Source organism: Struthio camelus, chromosome 5 (assembly GCF_040807025.1).
Source record: "Struthio camelus isolate bStrCam1 chromosome 5, bStrCam1.hap1, whole genome shotgun sequence".
Classification (NCBI taxonomy): Eukaryota; Metazoa; Chordata; class Aves; order Struthioniformes; family Struthionidae; genus Struthio; species Struthio camelus.
In genome coordinates, this window is record NC_090946.1 from 27,716,746 (window position 1) to 27,736,518 (window position 19,773).

A 19,773-nucleotide genomic window follows, 5' to 3' on the forward strand; every position below is an offset into this window, starting at 1 on the left:
TATTTGTAGTATATTAATTTACTAGTATCCCAGTGAACACAGTACAGGCATCTCAGGTTTTGAAATCGGTGAGATTACGCAAAGTTTGGTGTCATAGAAAAAGAACGAAACAATATCACTTTTTAGCAATTTCCCTCCTCCCTTTATGTGAAATAATGTTTTATGCTAGCAAGTATGCATCAAAGAACTTGTTTGTACTTCAATTTTGCTGGTTTAACTATATCAGCACAAGGAAATGACACCAGCCTTGCAAACTTAGTCATTTTGTAGCAATGAAAGGTGCTTATTTTATTGAGCTGAAATAGAATAAGCTACCGATAGAAGCTCTGTTGTTCACCGTGTTAAGCTCACTCTTCTGCTGTAGCTGTTCTGTGCTAGAGCCTTCACAGCCTTGGAAGGGAGAAGGGGGAAGCGTCAGGTGTCTAATCAGTGTGTTCAATTCTCGTGCACGTAACCTGCACCTCAGATAACCCCTTCTCTCTTGGAACTGCTGTTCCTTGAAAATAAATCCTCGGGTAATCTGCACAAAACCAGAGGCACAGTAGTTATTGAGGCAAAGGGAGTAGTAACAGTAGAGGATCAGAGGCAGAGTGTTACTGAGAGAACCTGCACTGCTGTGGAACTGCTGTTTTTTCACGTGACCCACAAGTTTAGTTGTGTGAAAGTGCAGTCGTTAGGCTTTTAAGACTTTTGTGTCATAGTTCTGGTGTGTGTAAGGAAGAGCTAAAATACTGCCCAGCTAAGTTGAATGTGTTTGGCACTCTTGTCAGTATTTTTTTAGAAAATATTACTGCATTCACAATCTTGCTTTGTGTAGTATAATGGGACTGTGATTTTTGTTGTACTTCTTAGATACAATTAATTTTGTCTTAATTGCTGGTAGATAGCAAAATATAGCAGTGTGATTTGCCAGGCAAGTGGCTTTCCCATTGCTTTTTTGGCACTAACAGCCTATTGGTGTACAAGTAATATACTCCTACTAAAAATGTAAATCTTCAAAGAGATTATTTTTCTTTTGGTTAAAAACATATCTTCGTTCCAGCTACTGTGGTTACCTAGCTTTGAGGAGCTGGAGACTTGGGTTTTGATTCTGCAAATGTTGATGCACAATTACCGTTATGCAATATGAGTAATCCCACTGAAATAAGTGATGTGGTCTAGAAATAGCTTGGTGCATAAGCCCTTGGAGAATTCTGGTTTTAGCTTTTATTTCAAAGGGGTGTAAACAGCTCTTTTTTTCTTTTTTTTTTTTTTTTAATTAATGCTTATGGCCTGTCACCAGTATTTGGTTTTACATTTTCATGTAATTCATGTGATTTTAGTGCTTACCTTAATTCTAGGTTGTAGTGAAGTGCCTAGGTGATGGACAGGCACCATACAAAGGTATTATACTGTATTATTTCTAGATGAATCATACACTGTGACAGTACTCCGAAAGACAAATTTAGACCTGTAGGGTCCTGTCATACTTTCCGCAGGAAACTATGAAAGTTACTGTATGTAGTGAATTCCAGGATGTAGGAATACTCTTCACTGCAGATATTCTACCTAGAATGCAAAATATGAACATCTTGTTTAGACAGTGTAGAAATACTAAGTGATATGCCACAGCTGGCATTTTTTTTTTCTTTTGAAGCATAGAATGGGAAGGTCTAGAAGTGTTTAGGTGTATCTGTGCTATAAGGGGGTCCTCATGTCACGTAGCAGCAGCTGAGCTTCGTGTTCTGCCCATGAATCGGGGAAAGTGAAAGAGCATGATGGCCAACAAAGTAGAATAGGAGCTGGTAGTATCCTGGGCATGACATAGTAGCACAGTGCAAAGAGTGAAGCTCTTCTAGAAATGTGAAATGCAAATGTGAGATTTGCTTTTTTGTGTCATTTAAAAAAAAAAAATCTTCCTTTCATAGTAATTCATTTTTCTCCTCCTTGTATACTTGTTGGGATAGTCCTTCAAAACGACAGCAGTTTGGTGTGTGATTTGTAATTTTGGAAGATGCTGGCGAGGAGACCTTACACCAGAAAGGTCAGAATGCTGCTTTGCACCTGCTATGCAAACTCTGTGCATATCTGCACCTGAATATGCACCTGAAAGGCAAACTCTGTGTAAGGACATACAGATATAGTGAATGCTTTAGGTGGATACACTGTGAATAACTAGAGATGAGTATCCAACTAACGTTAACGGTCTCTGCTGGACTTTGCAAATAGGCTGTATATCACAGAATTTTTGAGGAAAATGGGAATGTCAGTACATTCTCAAATGGAGACCTATGAAAAATATCTGCCCACTTATGCTAAGGTGTATATTCTACACAGGTCATTTGTTTCTGAATATAAATCTTTTCTTTTGCATTTTTGGTTTCTCTTAGATAACTTCTGGTTGGTTATTTTGCTTGTAAAGCTGCTTGAGTGGAGATTGCTTTGCCTTTTACATAAATTAACCTTTTAATTAAAAAGTGGCTGATGATGCTAGCTATACAATCCTGATCTTAATTTTATTCACACGTTGCTATTAGATTACTTGTAGCAAATTTATGCTTGGGGGTGAGGATTATTAGGTATTCTTTTACAGTTCAGTAAAATAATTTCACTATAGCCTCACAGATGTAACATTTAAATCTTACTGCTCTTTAATTGGACCATAGCATATTTTTTGATAAGGTCTATGCACATACTAATTTTTCATGATTATGCTGGATCCCTTTCCAATGTCAAGGCTGGCTAGGTAGCAGCAACACTGTTTCACTGTAATGATAAAATATTTTCTCCAAAGTATATGTTAAAGATGGACCTCAATGTGGTTTTCTGTTATCTGAGGCTGAGAGAGGCTTCATATCTTCCTCTGACATGAAGAAAATGGTATTATGAACACAGAACATCTGGAAAGCATGGCAGGTTGAAACATTTAATTAATCATTACTGTTAGTCTCGGTTTACAACTAGTGCATAAAAATAGGATTCTAGTTATGCACATATTTGAGGGATACCAAATTATTTTGGAGCTAGTTATCCCAGATATGAGGAAGAAAGACAGACCTAAGTGTCTGCCTCCATTATCCCAAGGAAGAAGTCTGCTAGCCTGCAACTTGGTGTTTCCTAGCTGGAAAGTAGCCCTTATGCCATACTAATATGACTGGACTCCTGCAGTCTACTAACTAATGGACAAACCAATCAAACCTTTCCCGCTCCAAGATTGATACTATGAGGAGGGTAAAAATCATCCTGCCCAACCAACTGGCCTTCCTAGAGAAAACTCCTTCCATGCATGTGCCAGCAATCTGATAAGCCTACAAGTCACATGGGTGGCAGACAAGCTGAACCTGGAATTGCTTTATTGATGGATTTGGAGAAGAAGAAGGAACTTTAGGTAACTAACAGGAGATGTGTTTAAAACGCCAAGGAAGCTGGTACTATATACAGCAGCAGGTGAACTTCTGGAACTTGCTGCCACAGCAGATGGGGAGCCCCGGAGGGTGAAAATATCAACAGGTTTAAGGAGAGTTGAAACATATTCATGGTCAACAGCTCCACAAATAGATTCTAAAATGACTAGGCAGAGATGTACGCTCTAAAATGCTTAGTGCACCATGCTGGATATTAGGGGAATACAAGGGAATAGCAGGGAGAAGGTGGCCAGGCTTACATGTTTCTTTGTGAGTAGCATCTCCTTTTGCCACCCTCAGAGACAGAATATTGGTTTAGATGGAACTTGCGTCCAACCCCATAGGGTATTTCTTTGTCCTTAATCCACAGCTTATACGTTTGCCACAGCTCAACAAAGGGACCAGTGGGTAGCTTGCTATCCTCTGATCCTGGGCTGGTAACAGACAGGCAGGAACGTGACTAAGCAAGAGTCTAAAAAGGCTCATTTAAAGACCAGCTTGCCAGTAAGTGTCACCTGGCCAGACACCTCTAAGCACAAACAACTACCCTTAAGTGCATTTTCCTCAGGGATAAAGCTAGTTTCACAATGACTGGTTGGGTTGTTTGTTTTTCTTCCTCAAACCTTTATCTGGAAGACCTGGTTTTATTCTTAACGCTTTACATAACAGACTTTACTAGAACAGCTATCAGTGGTATTTTTTCTGTTTAGCCTGTTACCCTAGAATTGTGTATGTGTGGACTACTGTATTTATAAGCCCATGTGTTTTGTTTCTAAAACATAAATGTTTTATACTGCTCAAACTCACGGTTCCTTTTGAAATTGGGGATTTTTTTCCTTTGTTATGGTGTCTGATAAATAGAAATTAAAGATGAACTATCTGTGCAGGAAAATAAATACTAGTTTATGTTTCTGTATTTTTTTGCTCTGAATTCTGGGCCTATTAAAGTTTAAACTACATATTTTTTTCTGGAAAACGTACATTGCCTTAAAGCCCATAATAAATATTACCTCGGTTGAGAATATGTTGCTACTTTTACAATTTCAGCCTGGTTTAGAATTTTAGAAACAAAAACAGATTGGAAAAAAATATACTGGTAATTTGTAAGAAGTTGTCTGAATCTGACTTCTTTTTTTTTTTTTTAATACCCAAGCAGTTTTATATATTGCAAGCAGAAAGCTTAGTTTAAGATATATTTCATACATATAGCAACTACTATATATGTTTCATGTATGAAAGCTCTGTACTTTTATTAGGTAACTAATACAGCTACCTTGCTATTTCTCATCTTGTCATTGAGTTGGTCAGTGAATGCCATGAATCTATGGTATGTAATATAGTTAATGCATAAAATACATAGGCAATGAAATGTCTTTGTCATATAGTATAAGGTCACCATCATTACTTTTCAAATTATAAAAAGGGATTCGCTGTTTTGTGATCATCATTATTGCAATATAATGTGTTGTGGATTCTGCCTGCACATAGAATTAACTGTGATCTTAATTAGAACTTTGACAAGCCTACTCCGATAAAATGATGAGATTATTCGTAATTGATGTCACAATCAATTACCAGTTAGTTCATCATGAATCTACTAACAGGTCTAGCCTTGGTGCTGGCCCCAGGATGTTGATGAGTGTGTGGCTGCCCTGTTCATGCTGTTACTGCGACAGGAGGGCAGATTTTCAGTCAACATCCTAATGACCTCTTTTGAAGTCTATTAAATTAATGACCCTGTCACATTGGTCTAACCTCTTACATCTTCATTTTGGGTTTTTTGTTGCAAACCATTGTTTTTTGAGCACATGATAGAACAGATACTTTGGAACGCTCCCCTCTCATCCCTCCCAATCTGGCCCAGTGTCATATTAGAGTCTATAAAATATTGGTTCATTATATAGTAATGAAATATAGAATGCAGAAATTACAAGGTACATCATAAGGGAAACAACCCTTAATTTCCCTTACAGATATACAATTCTGTTCTATTTTCTCTTTATATTTCTATTTTATCTTGCTTAATTATAGGTGCCTAAAGGACATGTTTGGTTAGAAGGCGATAATCTCAGGAATTCTACAGATTCCAGGTGTTACGGACCTGTTCCTTATGGACTGATAAGAGGACGCATTTGTTTTAAGGTATATTTATCATGTTTCAATATAGTTACGTTAACACTTTTGTGATGCCTGGGTGTGAGGCATTAAAACTTACCTCCTTAACAGTCCGACCAAAACAAATGTGAATGAAAGCTTGAAGACACCGGACACTTGCTGTAATAGGATGATTCAACAACAGGGTTTTTTGAGGGAGGATTAGTTTTCTTAAAGAGCATTCTTTGAGCATCACTGCCACTTAAACTGAATGAATTATTTTGCAAGGAAATCCAAACCTGGTGCAAACATGTGTACATGCATGTTTGTGTTTCGGCACTACCCCCAATCCCCTTACTGCGTGAAAATTACATTCCATCCTTCATTTGATTCTTGTCTTTGCAAAATGGTGGAAAAGGGCACTTTGGTATTTTGCCGCCTTTCTAATTTGAGAAATATAGTTTGCAATAGTGTAAAAACAAAGATGGAGGAAAAGGTTAAGACTTGAATTCATAATTTATGGCGTTACTGCTTTTCAAAGTACATCTGTGAAACACCTCTAACTGTAGAGTCAAATCTATACGACCATAATTGTCCTTTACTTCTTTAAAAAAAAAAAAAAACAACCTTGCATTAAAACTGAACTGTATGACTCTCTAATTCCTTCTCCTTCAGTTTCTTTTAACCATCCTGTATCTTTATTTCTCTCTAAATTACACTTTCATATTTGTATCTGCACTATTAATTTAGTCATTTACCAAAAAGAAGAAACTAAGATCATTTCCTCTCCATAAAAAGTTTAATATAAGAAACAAGGGAGTATAATGCTGTAGGCTTATGCACTAGCTTTTAGAAAGCTAGATTTGAAATGCTGCCATTCAGAACAATGTAAAAGATTTTGAAAACTCTTCTCCATAAATGTCAACACAACAGCAAAAATATAATTTAGCACAGCTATATTATATGCACAGAGAAGACTGAGCATACAAAATTGTTAAATTGGAAAGACCTAATGTATGTTTTTTAAGAACACAACTTGGGACTTTTCAAAAAACCTTGCAACTACTGACCATGATCACTAATTGCTAACTAAACCTGCAATAACATGCCCCCCCCCAGCTTTGTTTGACCTCTGTTCTTTATGGATTATTAAAACATTTGCTTTGAGTTCTTCCCTAGTGTGTATTGAGCGCTCCCTGTTCCTTCTTTGTATTGTTTGCCTTACTATGTATACCAGAGCAAGAATTGCTTATTCTAAATTGGTCTGTTTTTGTGACTTAATTTTTAACTTGGATTATTAACTGCTAAAGTACAAATGATACCAACATACTGGCAACCCTTTTAATAAGAATCTGGTATTAATCATCCAACTGAAAAAAACCTCTGATGTGCCCATAAAGGAAAAACTGGTATTTACTACTTTAAGGGGACCGTTACCAAAGAATTTTTAAATTGGTAACCTATACAAGTTAGTGAGGTGACTGACAGGACTAAACTCTAAAGCACACAGTAAACCCTGTAAAATTACCTATTGAAGAAATACTTTAGGACTCCAGAATATTGTCTATTTAAAAAGATAATAAGCTATCCATTCATACTCATGAAAATAATTTTTTTTAACAAATTTTATAGCAGTTGTTTTATGATGGTGCATATGCCAGGGATTATTAACATTTTAGGAAGATTTAAGTATATGGTACCTAACAAAAGCAAAAAATTTTACTCTTCCAAAGTGCTTATCGTTTGGGATGTTTATGGTAATTCACATCAGAATACATTGATCTTGCTATTATATATTCCTACTGAACATTACAGTGAAAGGTAGCTAATTAGTAGATGATTGGCCAAAACTTTATACCTGCTTTTTAATGTAGTCTCTTCTACTAGAGGTTTGGCCTTTCTTCCATGAAAAATCTCTGACTACCTTAAGAATAGGAGCTGACTTGGCTTCATCTTACAGTGGCTTTTGAAGAAGCAGATGCAATAATGCCTTTGAATATTAAATTACATTTTTAGTAAAGGATGCAAAAATGCTCTGCTAGCAAGAATGCTGCCGCTCTAATTTGGAAGTAATGATTTTCAACAGAAGAGTGAGCTTATACCAAGTTTGTTTAAGCAGCGTATTTTTGGCAAAACAGAAATGTTCTCTCGCAGCTTATCTGTGAAGTTCAGAGCTAAGATTCTCAGGCAATGTTGGTGTACCATTTTTTAACTGATAGAGAAGTAGTGACAACTGGGTTATTTTTGCCCCCTTTTTCTCTCTGCCAGCACAGCAACTGCCACTCTGAGAAACAAGTTTATTCTGTAAAAAGGCCACTGAAATCAAAGTAACCACAGTAAAATGCTCCCATTAAGGGGAGTCCCACTTTGATAGTACTCATGCTTCATGCTGTCCTAGATTGGATGTCCAGTACATTTCCTGGACATAGGCTTCGAGTCAAAAATAAAGCTTCAGAGTATCTTCAAAAGAGCTAGTTAGCCCCTTTTATCCCCCATCCATCAGATCAAATCTACGTAGGCAAGATGAAGAGGGCAACGGGAAACAGCCGCTAATTAGACTAGCCAGTTTGAACCAACAAGTCAGACTCAACTTCTGTCATAACTTTAAAAGACTTGGGACTTATACGCAGTGGCATATCTTTGTTTCACATAGAATGCTTGTTCTGTCTCCTTTCCAACTCTAAGTTATTATTTCTTGGATTCTCTCATGTATGCAGACTAGATAAAACATCATTTTCATTTTAAATCTACCAATAACACTACTCTGATGCATTTGAAACCAAATAGTCAAAACAGCAAATTTTTACAACAGATTTTATTATTTTTACTGAAATAAAGTCAAATTGCAATACATGTGTTTCAAGTTGCCTCAAGTGAGATTTGTGCGGTTAGTAGATGGCCTAAGAAATTCCTCCTCTAGGCTACTTGCATCAGCCTGTAACATGGGACACTCCTGTTCTCCTTCATTCATGGTTGCCTTTGAGACAAAAAAAAAACTTGACACCCAGCCTGCAGTCAGCATAAGCCCTCTCTGGAGAACCTTGAATTCTGTAAGTTTACTTCTGGACAAGATCACAGGTATCCTTCTGTCATTGTTCCATATGCTTATATACTTCTTTGGAACTTCAGATAGCTCAGTGGCTAATAAGGATAGAGAGACAAGACTCTTATCTTTGTGTACTTCTGTACAGCAGGAGGTGTCCCTCATACTCTCCTCTAACTGCATGTGCCAAAAAAGATAGGTATTTGCAAAGAAATTTACACAACAACGCTTTGGGCCTTTTTCAGATCCACAGAATTTGAGGTCCTGGGAATAACTCGCCCTTCCAGCTTCCTGCAGGGTGAGGTACAATCCCCCTGATGGCAACTTATCACAGTGCTGCAAGGGGCCTGAGAGGGGAGGCAAGTCTAGGGAGCTTCTAGCAGTGTACTGTCCCAGTCTAGCGTAACTTGATGCTAAGTCTTGCTTGGTACTGTGTCTCCCATCCTTAAGAACTGCCTCAGCTTGTCCTTGGCTTCACTACAAGGGATAAGTCATGGGGATTGAAATATGAAATCCTGGCACTGTGCTTCCTCTTCCAAGCTGAGGAAGTTGCTTTTGCACTCTGCACAGAACACAGCAAAGGCTCCTACTATGCTGCAGCTGTTCCATGAACTCTGCGGTAGAGGAATTTGCCGTTCCTGGAAGGTGTCTCTGTATACCTTCCTTAAGACCGAATTCTAAGAAAAAAAATGAGCAAGATATACACTCTAACAAATGCTTTGGGAACAAACCTTTCTCTGTCTAGCTCTCTTCATCTTGAGCAGGAGTGCTGAGATTTTCATGGGATTAGAGCCACAGGATGGGATTTACTCTTCAAAATCATCTCTTTCCCTTCTTCCTGCTGACCCCCCCCCCCATGCCATCTTTGAGAGAACTTGTAACGAAGGGAGCCAATGGCGACAAAGGATAAAGTGCAAAAGACTGTCCTTGATCCCCCTATTACTTTTCTTAAAATGTACGCAAGTCTTGGATGTTATTCGTGAGTGTTCAGAAGCAAGTACTCTTCGGAGTCATCAGCAGTTCAATGAATAGCTGTGTGATAGAGTCAACTGCTGGGGAGAAAATTTTCTTACCAGGGAGCATCTTCCTCTGACACTTGTGCCTCTGTGTGGTCATGATTTGTGTTCCTCCTTTTCTACGTTTTCCCCCTCTCAGAGGAGCCCCTTAGTTGAGAGCACCTGATGACAGCTGATGCTCCATCTGTTTATATCTATTTGCATGGTCTCCAGCCTGTGTCTCTATTTTTATTTATTTATTTAAGGCTGAGTGTTTGCATTTCAAATGCCTATTGTGCAAAAACATGCCTCACAACTACATTCAATGGTAGTTGATGTTCATGGTATTCTTTCCTCTCCCACATATGTATTAAATATACACTTTGTCCTCTAAGTTCTTATGAGGTTCACAAGCCAGAAAATCTAGAATTAAAAAGATACTTTCTAACAATGTATTTATTTCCAAGGTTGGAAAAAAATACTTTAATTTGGGAAGTCTTCCACAGCAAGACACGCTGTATGTAAATTTGTTCTCGCCAGCCAGTATGGAAACGAGGATTCCTTGTAGTGTATATTATATATTATCCTTAGAAACTTTTCTCACCTGTGTATTTTCTTTACTATCTTCTGCTATGCTCTGTCAACCAAAGAGTTTAAAAAAAAAAAGATGCAGTTTATGGAAAGTATATATTAATAAGAGGAATAATAATACTGGACTTTGAGTTGTGATAAAGTCTCTTACTCCTTGCTCTATTTTATTTTACAGATATGGCCTCTGAATGACTTTGGGTTTCTACGTGCAAGCCCTAATGGCCAAAGATTTCTTGATGATTAAAATAATTACTGGGTGTTGCCAGCTTTCTTACTACTTTCTACTAAATCAATGGAACTATTTTTGCTTAGAATAAAAACAAGTACTATCTGACAGAGATCATCTTTTTTTTCCCAAGATTACATCTAATTTAAAAGTTGAAATGATATACTGCCATCATCATCACCATGAAACATGGTATGTCTCTATTCTTTTTCCTCTGGCTATTCACAGTAAGTGCTTGTATTTATTAGAAAGTTTTGATTCTTACTACAAGACAAGGTTACAAGGTTACATTGACTGTTAACACAGGATGAAGGAGATGCAATGCAGAGTTACACTGCTGCATGTCTAGAGCCACATATAGACAACACCTGCATTAGTAAATAGTCTGGCATACTAGTATTGGAACTGAGAAGAGTAACAGTCACGCTCAGGATCTTACATGTATTTTGTAGTTTTTCCCCTCAAACTAGCTCTAGTTTGGCCTTGGGGACTGCATGCCTGTTAGGGGTGAGAGTGGATCTTCCTGCTTAGTTTTCATCTAAGGAATCAAGATTGCCTTTGTTCAGGTGATAGTGGTACAATCAGAATATCCAATTCAAAAGCATGCTCCTGCTGCAAGCTAAAAGATTAATGCAGCTACAGTCCAGTGCACAGAGACGATACATACTACTTGGTACTGAGAGCCAGCCTCCTAGCTCTGTGGTTCTCTGCCACCTCTTTCCAAGACTGAAATCTTTCTGAGGGTTCAGTGTAGAATAGGTTAAATATTTAGCATAGAAATCAAAAATGATCCTGTTTCACACTTATGTGCCTTACTCTTCATTATCTTCAAAGCATTTTCACATGTATGATTTCTGATTAAATTTTGTTCTCTGAGGCATTAAAAGGATTTAACTTAGGAGGCAGTACCCAAGCTGTAGCTGATACAGACTGTAATTGAAAGTAGTACTCTGTTCTTACCTGAGAGAGAAGTGTCATTTACAGCCGAAGATACATTCCAGTTGTACAGAACTTGGTGTTCAGTGCTGGAGTTTTTGTTTTTTTTTTTTAGTAAATAGCTCTTTAATAAAGGAAGAAAACACAAGCTTCATTTCTGCAGAACTACATTAGCAATTATGTATATTTCCTCTTTCAAGCCTGACTGAACTTGTTCCAATGCAGTGCCCTCTTCCTTAATATATTTCTTAGCAGATGCTGTCCAGTGTTTGTCCAGTGCTTGTCTAAAGTTTTTAAAAAGTTTTTAACAGTTAATATGCTTGGTTGAAACAATCATTGAAGGATCTCTACAACAAGTGAACATGTGTCACAACAAAGCAAAGACACCTCTTTGGTTTCAGCCTTGGAGACAGTGTAATTTCCACCACATCGGCATGAAAGAGTATAACATTGTTCACCTGCCACAAAAGAAAAACAAAAAAAAACATTTAGTGCTTGAAAAGAAACCCAAGAAATTATTTTATTCTTCACAAAGCTGCTGTTACATAATTTGCATGTACGACCTCTCATTGTATTGTGAATATCAGTACCTGTGCTATCGTTTGTTGCTCAAGAAATAACTTACTCTTAAAGTAAGTGTATTTTAGTGACTGAGAAGTTCTTAGGCCAAGCAACTGGGGTGGGTGTAGTCTTTTTTTAAAAGAGCAAATACTAAGAAGGTGCTTATCAGTGAATCAGCCATATGTTAAAAGGACTAAGCCACTGAATATTTCTGAATGAGACTTGATTCTGACAAAGTACCAAGCACTTTAAAGAGATCAGGAAAGCAATTAAGAACAAAATAAGGGGGGTTAGTCATACAGATGTCAGATCACAGATGGTTCTAAAATAGGCTAACACGGGAAGAAGCATAAAACAGAAGAAAGGAAAGAAGTGAGGTTCTCACCACCAAGCTTGGGAAAAAAGAAAAAGAAAGAAATCAGAAACAGCCATCCAAGAAGCATGTCAAATGATAAAAGCTAGAGTAAAATAGAGGAAACAGAGGAAAAAAGTAAAACACTGTTAGAAGGGAAAATATATAAGAGAACACTTGTACCCAACCCATCACAGAATGCACAATAAGATACACGACAGAATCCAGTAATTGAAAAAATCAGTTATGCTAGAAGAAGATAGCTAGGTTAAAAAAATGGTCCTGCATGCTCTCAATATCCAAGAAGAAAAAAAGGAGGTGAAGAATGAATGCACAATAAAAGCACAGAAAGTTGAGTGCCAATTCCAACTGCCCAGTGCTAGAGAAAGACTGCAGTAGACTTTCAGAAGATGGGATTGACAGGAACTAACAGAGAAATGGAAAAATAGCAGGCAATAACAGACAACAGAACAGATAAATAAGAGGAAAATATATTAAAAAAAAAGTGAAGGAGAGGGAACTAATTTGAGAGAGAAAGTTAAAAATAGAACACAAAAACACATCACTAACACAACACAAAGGTATAAGATGCAGGAAAAAAAAATGAAAACATTTCTAATGACAACGAAAGGCACTGAGAACAGGAAGTGAGATATTCATACCTTCATTCCAGGACATATCCTCAAGATAAATTTGTGCATGCAGTGGCCATTCTTTTGTCAGATTATCTTCTACAAAGAAAACAGTGACAAATGTTCAACTCTAATAACATACAAGTAAGTCCATATTTCTTCTTTGTAAATTAATGGTTTTGTATACCTAGCCAGGTATACAATTAATGGTTTGTATACTATACTCCAGTCAGTTTGGTCCCGACTGGAGAGTCCTACCTAGCCAATGTAACCATTAAAAATGCAGTTCTCTAAAACTGTAGCTTCCATATCTCTGCATATACCTGGGGATGTCTCTCTGTACTAAGAAGGAAAAGTAAATGCTGAAGATGTGTAAGAAAGACATCACTGATGAAATCCCTTCTTTTGCTGATCCAAAAAATTGACAGAGAAATTAGGGGCAAACTTTTGTTTTGAAATAAAAGACCTATAAAAAGCCTAGCTGCAGCTATACATCTACAAGCTGAAACTGTGAGCCTCTGCCTACCTGTACTTTGAAAGGAGACACCAAATAAGAACCCTTGTGTAAGCACCAAATACATGTTAGAAGAGTTGGCTGTGAGAAGAACACTAGGATTTCTGCACTGACAAAAGATAACTCAAAAAACAGTTTTAGAGTAGGAAGGAGTCTCTCAAAGTAGAATGAAATCTGTTGCCATATGATATTCTGTGTTCTTTCAACATGAACTGAACTACAATATGAAGTTAAATGTAAAGTGCGCAATAAAATTGAAAGCACCATTTTGGAAAAGCAAATATCCTGGGCGTTTGTAATTTATCAGGATTCTCACATTTGATTGGTACACAGTTCGCACAAAGTTAAATTGACAGTCTAAGACTTTGCTCAACAAAATTGCAAATGAAGCAATAAAAGGTAACATCCTTAAAAGGACACAGAAACCTTATAATTTATTATACAAAACCTTCCAGCTGCTGCCTGACATGCGGGAGCTCCAACTCAACACACAGTGTAGCTCTTTAAACTAAAGAACTAGAAGCGCCTGAAAGCTGATCTTTTTTTCTGTGCACACATGCACAGAAATGTCTTAGATTTCCTCAAGACTCAGTAGCTTAGTCCTTATTTCAGGTTTAAACCAGGTTGTTATCAAGAAAGTAGGTGTTCCTTCACTTGGATCAGTGAGTTTTCAGTGAGTATTCTAGTTTAATAACATCAAGCTTCCTACAAAATGTAGTGTTGTATATTGCTTTCTATGAAATGAAAGATGACAGTGAAGGAATTTCTTATTCTAGAACTGCGTATTGAGCACTTGAAGAAAAAGTCAGAGGCCTCAAGTACTTAAAATAATTTTAAAATCTAACTCCCAAGAAATTGCTCCAATTGCTAGATTGTATGGTATTCTGGATGTATTACCGGATTCTCCCATGTAAACTGTTCTTCACTCCAGACAGGAGAAAGAAGGGTGTTTCACAGCTACCTCCTCTAGCTATGATCTGAGAGCTTGGATGCTCTATACAATGTTATTCCAGGTGAGAAAATTCTCCCCTTTCCATGGAAGTTATAGCCCCATGGAAAGTAATTCCCTGGAACGAAACGGACGCAAGACAGGGATCACAATTCTGTAGTCTAATGATGAGGGTGCAGTTCCTGTTCCAAAACTGAATCTGGATTTTGTTAAGTGGTCATTTAAGGTAAAATAAAATAATCCAGGGAGGAGAGATCATATTTTGTTGACTACATTACAGAGAGATATGATGCTAACTAAAATGCAGGAGTCTAAGGTACTTAGGAATGCAGTATATATGGAATTCTAATCATTTATCATTTGAAATTCAACATTTTGTAAAGCTTTTAGAAACGAAATATTGTGTAATATTGCTGTAACTGAATGGTAGTTAACATTCTAATTTGGGAGATTCTGATCATAACTTGAAGCCCCAGCAGGTGATGGTCTGTGATTCTGAGCAGTCTGTAGTTATTTGAATCCATTTTCCCTTGTGTTTCTGTAAGACATAGTTATTTATAAGCATTCCAGTAAAACCCGAGAAAAACAGCATGTTTCCAACCTTTATTCTGATCAGATAACGGACTCTTTCCTCCGTTATCACCAAATACCATCATCTGATTGCAACCACCTCACTCTTCAGAACTTGCTAACGCATTGTAAAAAATGCAATAGTGATTTAGATGGATACAGAGCAATATTTTATTAGCTGATTTAACAAATTAACTATATAAAGCAAGCTGTTCACAAATAAGATTCCTAAACTTACAACAAAGTAATATAAGTTGTTACAAAGAACTTTAAGGCTACTGTGACAGTATAACCCTAGCAATAGGTATGGTTAGTCATCTACATTAATTTTTACCTCTAACCTGGTTTTTTAATTGTTTTCCTTTCATAGATCTATTAGTTTTAAGAGCATGTTATAATAGGAGTATTAATGTAATGTACCAGTAGTGAAATGAACCACTATATGTTTTAATTGTCCTTATATATCAGTGGAAACAAAATCTAGTTAATACTTGCATTTTATATTTTTTTCTAAATTGGAAATTTATATCCAAATTTAAAAATCATTCCAAGCTTTATTTTGTAACTAAATTACTATTCTAATTTTAACCGAAATGTATATTATAGATCCTTGGGAATGAGCTTCACCTAAATTAGTTTTATTGAAGAAGATTAAAACAAATCAGACACATTGGAAATAATGAGAGGATCAATACAGCCTCTTTTTACGTTTTGCTGAACACCTATTCTGTGGTAAAAAGGTCAGGATTAAAAGAAAATTAACCCACTCACACCTAATACTTATTGCCATCAAAGAAAGGGGGGGGGGGGCGCAGCAAGAGAGTAATGATGAAAGAAAACTGGAAGACAGACCTATCAATCATCCATTCTTATTGTTGTTCCTGCTCTCAATTACATAAACAGAGCTATGAGTAGTGTTTTAGTTATACAAAGTGACAACATCATTTTTCTTTACACCTCACCAGAACACTGGTTAACTGCATGAAATGTCCGAATTAAAATAAACGGTTAGATGGTCTTAACTTATGCCAAACATATTCTAACGTTACTTGAAATTAGCGTGGTTTTTAGCCACAAAACATTATAACAGGAACTGTGAATGCCCTGAAAGCACCCACAGAAACAGTCAGAGGCCTTTCCTCCAGCAGGCCTTATGTGAAGTAAAGATTCCTCCTCCTCTTTTGTGAGAAGAAAAAAAGCAGAGATCAAATTGCTGAAGTCTACCTTCAGGTTTTTTTTCTGCACTGCAGTGGGAGAAAACAACTCCCACTGGGAGACTGGGAGAACAGTGTGGAAAACACAAGCTCTTCCTATTTTGCTGAGTTTTTGAATACAAGGAGGAAAAAATTGCAAAAGAAAATAGTTGTAGGAAGAACAGCTGTTTCTTAGCTTCATTTAAAAGTAGCAAAAAATTGAATTAAAAAGAAATCAAATCAGGCTTTCCTATTTCAAATTCATGATGCAGGATTTCAGTCAGAACAAATTTTGCAGGATTGGAGGTGGAGGTCTGGGTCACGTCTTGCTGGTAGAAAATATAAGAAGGGCAGATGGACCGTATGGTGCCCCAAAGAGCAGTGGTGAGATACAAATTCACAAGGTTACCATACTTCTTAAAGTAAAGTTACTGGCAAAGTAATGAAGGCGGCGGCTGAGGCACTACCACCTCTCATATTGCAAATATAGTACAGGATGAACAGAATTTCAGCCAAGCTTTTCTAATTCGTTACTGCAGTTGTAATTAAAGAGCTCAATAGGCAAAGTTCATCTTCCATACAATTCCCAGTCTGGACAGATCATTCCTAGTCTGATGCTCAGTCCTGAAACAGTTTATTAGTTATCTTAAAGATGTTAATTTTAAATTAATACATTCTCTTCCTGAATAAGTCTCCAAGCATAACACATAATCCAGTAGCCACACTATCACTCACAATTTTGCATGCTGCAATTATTTGCTTGTCTGCATCAAGCAGAAGAAACCCATTTTCCAGAGCTGAACAAAGCTAGTTTAACTTTCTAGCTTTCTTATTCAATACACTATCCAATCTAAAAAGCCTTAAAGACCGCACAAATAGATTTGGCCAATTATCTGAACAGAAGCAGAGCCTAATATGAATTTGGGGAACTTACAAGCTCTCCCTCGTTATTTCATCTACGTCATTATTATCATGCATCTTAGAGCCTGAAGCGAACTAGTGCCCGATTTTTATTCCCTTGAAGGAGGAAAAGGTTATTTGAGATTGGTGTTGTTACCAATGATGAGCTGTTTCGTGTGCTTACGTCAACGTGACGTGAGCTCAATATGTAGAGCTCTGTGTAGAATTGTACTTTCTGAAACATGTCCCTGGACAGATACAGAAAATCATGAAGATCCGATTAGCTATCATAACTTGAAAAAACAAATTTGAATTCACAAGTAGTATAGGCTGCCTGGCCTTGCAATCTATTGGATTTGTCTGACAACAAGAGGTGAAAGGATTCTGCAGCTCTATTGTCTCAACTGCAGGATCTAAGAAAACACTGGCAGGCTCATCAGAGAGGTTTATGAGCCTGCAATTCAAAGAGATTAAAAGGAAAAAATCTACTGAGATTCTTTCAGGCTACAGAACAACATTAAATAACTATTAGCAGCTTGGTTCAGTAAAGCTTTACTAGAGCTCTTGCTGGGTCATTCAGAAATTATAAAAGAGGAAAGGTATTTAAGTTTCACTTGAGGATACAATAAATATTTCTTGGGCTCTTTAGGGCTGAGTTTTAAGCAGGGAAATTTAACCCTTTTAACAGTTATGATAATAGTAAAAATAGTCATAATACTTAAAAAGATTTTTCTAGCTCTTTATCTCATTCTTGGAAGGATTGGATTTTTTTTTTTTTTTAAACACAAGTCATTAACCAAAAAAAGTTCAAGATACGCATTGCCAGACCAAATACGGTTCATAGCATCTACTCAGTCTCAAAATGATTACACAAAATCAGTTATCACAGTACTCAAAATCTGAATATTTTCAGAAGTTTTTTTTCCTCAATAAGCTATTTTTTAAACAAATACTTAAGTTTCTTGAATCTCTTACATAATTTAAAATAACCATGCTTACTTTTATTTAAAATTATAATGAAGTTGCGTGTTAAGGAGTTTTCATAGTGAAACTCTATGTTTGTTAAAAGAGAATACTGCTTCATTTGTAGTCAATACAGGCTAAAGTTAAACCCAGAGTTGTGGTAGGAGCTCGTCTCCCAACGTTGGTTGAGGGTCTGTAACTGTAAAACGCTTGCTTAGAGACAGATGTACAGTTCTGTCACTTCAGAGTATGACATGGCACACTGAAAAGCCTAACTTAATGGCCGTATTTAAAGCTTTATTTTAGTTTGAAAGTATTTGTAAAGAATAAATTCTCTTAGCAAGGAACTAAAATATGCTGCATTCAACTTTTTTCTTCTAACATGGTAGTTAAGGTGTTCAGCTGTCATTTCTGCTACTAAAAGCACTTTTGTAGGCTTTTATCTTGCTTCTCCAGCTTATTCTTGTAGTGGATTTGTAATGCTATTCTTCTGGTAGCCTATTTACGAAGTTACTTGAAATATCTTTTTGTCTAATACAGCATCATCACTTCATAGCTGTAGCAGTAGGAACACTGGATAAAAGGGAAAGTGACCATCTTCAAAGCACTCTTTTCTGTTTACTGTATTAGAAGAGGAAAGGGAAGGAGCAAGGGAAGAAGGAGCTATGTTTTATTTAGCTCTGTTTTTCAGTTTCCTGATTTGTGACTACACCTATGTAAGACTCCCTTTCAAAACTTGGAGTAGAAACCTTGCGTAACTGCTGAGAGTGACAGCACATCCTCAGAAGATTTTCAAGTTGTAAAAATAACAACATTGTCAGTGAAAGCTGAATTAACAGCCAGACATTCTAAACTGAGCTATTTTAGGCTAAGGAGAGCTCTTACTGCTCCATTTGGCTACCTAATGGGAGGGTACCGAGAAGATGGAACTAGATCCTTCTCAGATGTGCACAGTGACAGAATTAGAGACAAATGATGCAAGTTGAAACACTGGAAATTCCAACCAGATATCAAGAATTACAGGTCCTAAGAAATGAAGCAATAACAAAAGGGAAAATAATGCTGAAAAATGTATTAATGTATGAAAATTGTATCTTTAATTTTGTAAAAATAAAATTAAAAAATTGAAAATCAACAGGAGGTACATGCTTGAGTAGGAAAACGCCCACTGATGATTACATCCTGAGCGCTACACACATTTGTGCTTTAGGGACACCTGAGTCCATCATCACATGTAAAAACATATCATCCTGGAGAGAACCTCACTGGAGCCACAGACTGGGGGGCGGAACTATTCTTTTGGTGCTCCACCCCATAAATTTATACAAAGCAACTAATTTTAGTGTCCACCCCATTATTAGTTTTGAATTGCTCGCTATACTTAGTTTCAGAAATTACTCACTGAAAGTCACTGGTTTATTGATTTAATTTTCTTACCTTTCTATCAATGATTCCATCTTTAATTAGTCAAACATAAAATGAAGTGGTAAAACTCATCATCTTAATTATGTGATTGTTAAATACAAAAGAACTGTGTATCTAAAGTCAACAAAATTCCACACAAGTTGCAGGGCTCCTATTCAAAGGAGGATTTAAAAATTGGCAGGATTTAAAAATAGGCTGAAAGGGATGTCATGAAGTTAAGTGTAGATACATGCAAAGTCCTGCTTTTGGGATAGAATAAACCCATGCACCATTACAGGCTGGGAGATAACTGACTGGAGAATAGCTTTGCAGAAAAGGACCCAGGGGTCCTGGTGGACAATAGGTTGAACAGAAATCAGCAACGCACCCTTCTGGCAAAGGCCAACCATATACTAGGCTGTATACCACATGCCAGGCTGTATTAGTAGGAGTGTAGCCAGCAGGTC

General features: G+C 36.9%; 2 protein-coding genes and 1 long non-coding RNA gene across 6 annotated transcripts in view; 2 read left to right on the top strand and 1 right to left on the bottom strand.

Annotated features, from left to right (window-relative positions):
* The window catches only part of IMMP1L (inner mitochondrial membrane peptidase subunit 1), a 37,238-nt gene extending 26,798 nt beyond the window's left edge, over nucleotides 1-10,440 (top strand). For all 3 annotated transcript variants that reach the window (XM_068945277.1, XM_068945278.1, XM_068945279.1), the window contains 2 exons: nucleotides 5,415-5,525; nucleotides 10,282-10,440. In XM_068945277.1, coding sequence (XP_068801378.1) covers nucleotides 5,415-5,525; nucleotides 10,282-10,350 — 180 coding nt within the window. In that variant the 3' untranslated portion in view covers nucleotides 10,351-10,440. The remainder of the gene's footprint in view (nucleotides 1-5,414; nucleotides 5,526-10,281) is intronic.
* Nucleotides 10,441-11,363: 923 nt separating this feature from the next.
* The window catches only part of DNAJC24 (DnaJ heat shock protein family (Hsp40) member C24), a 38,841-nt gene continuing 30,431 nt past the window's right edge, over nucleotides 11,364-19,773 (bottom strand). For both annotated transcript variants that reach the window (XM_068945280.1, XM_009678420.2), the window contains exons 4-5: nucleotides 12,844-12,912; nucleotides 11,364-11,726 (exon numbers count right to left, since the gene is read on the bottom strand). In XM_068945280.1, the coding sequence (XP_068801381.1) occupies nucleotides 11,602-11,726; nucleotides 12,844-12,912 (194 nt within the window). In that variant the 3' untranslated portion in view covers nucleotides 11,364-11,601. The remainder of the gene's footprint in view (nucleotides 11,727-12,843; nucleotides 12,913-19,773) is intronic.
* LOC138067451 (uncharacterized) lies at nucleotides 12,855-19,037 on the top strand. Its single transcript, XR_011141416.1, has 2 exons — nucleotides 12,855-12,957; nucleotides 18,443-19,037. It is a non-coding gene; the product is annotated as an uncharacterized lncRNA (long non-coding RNA).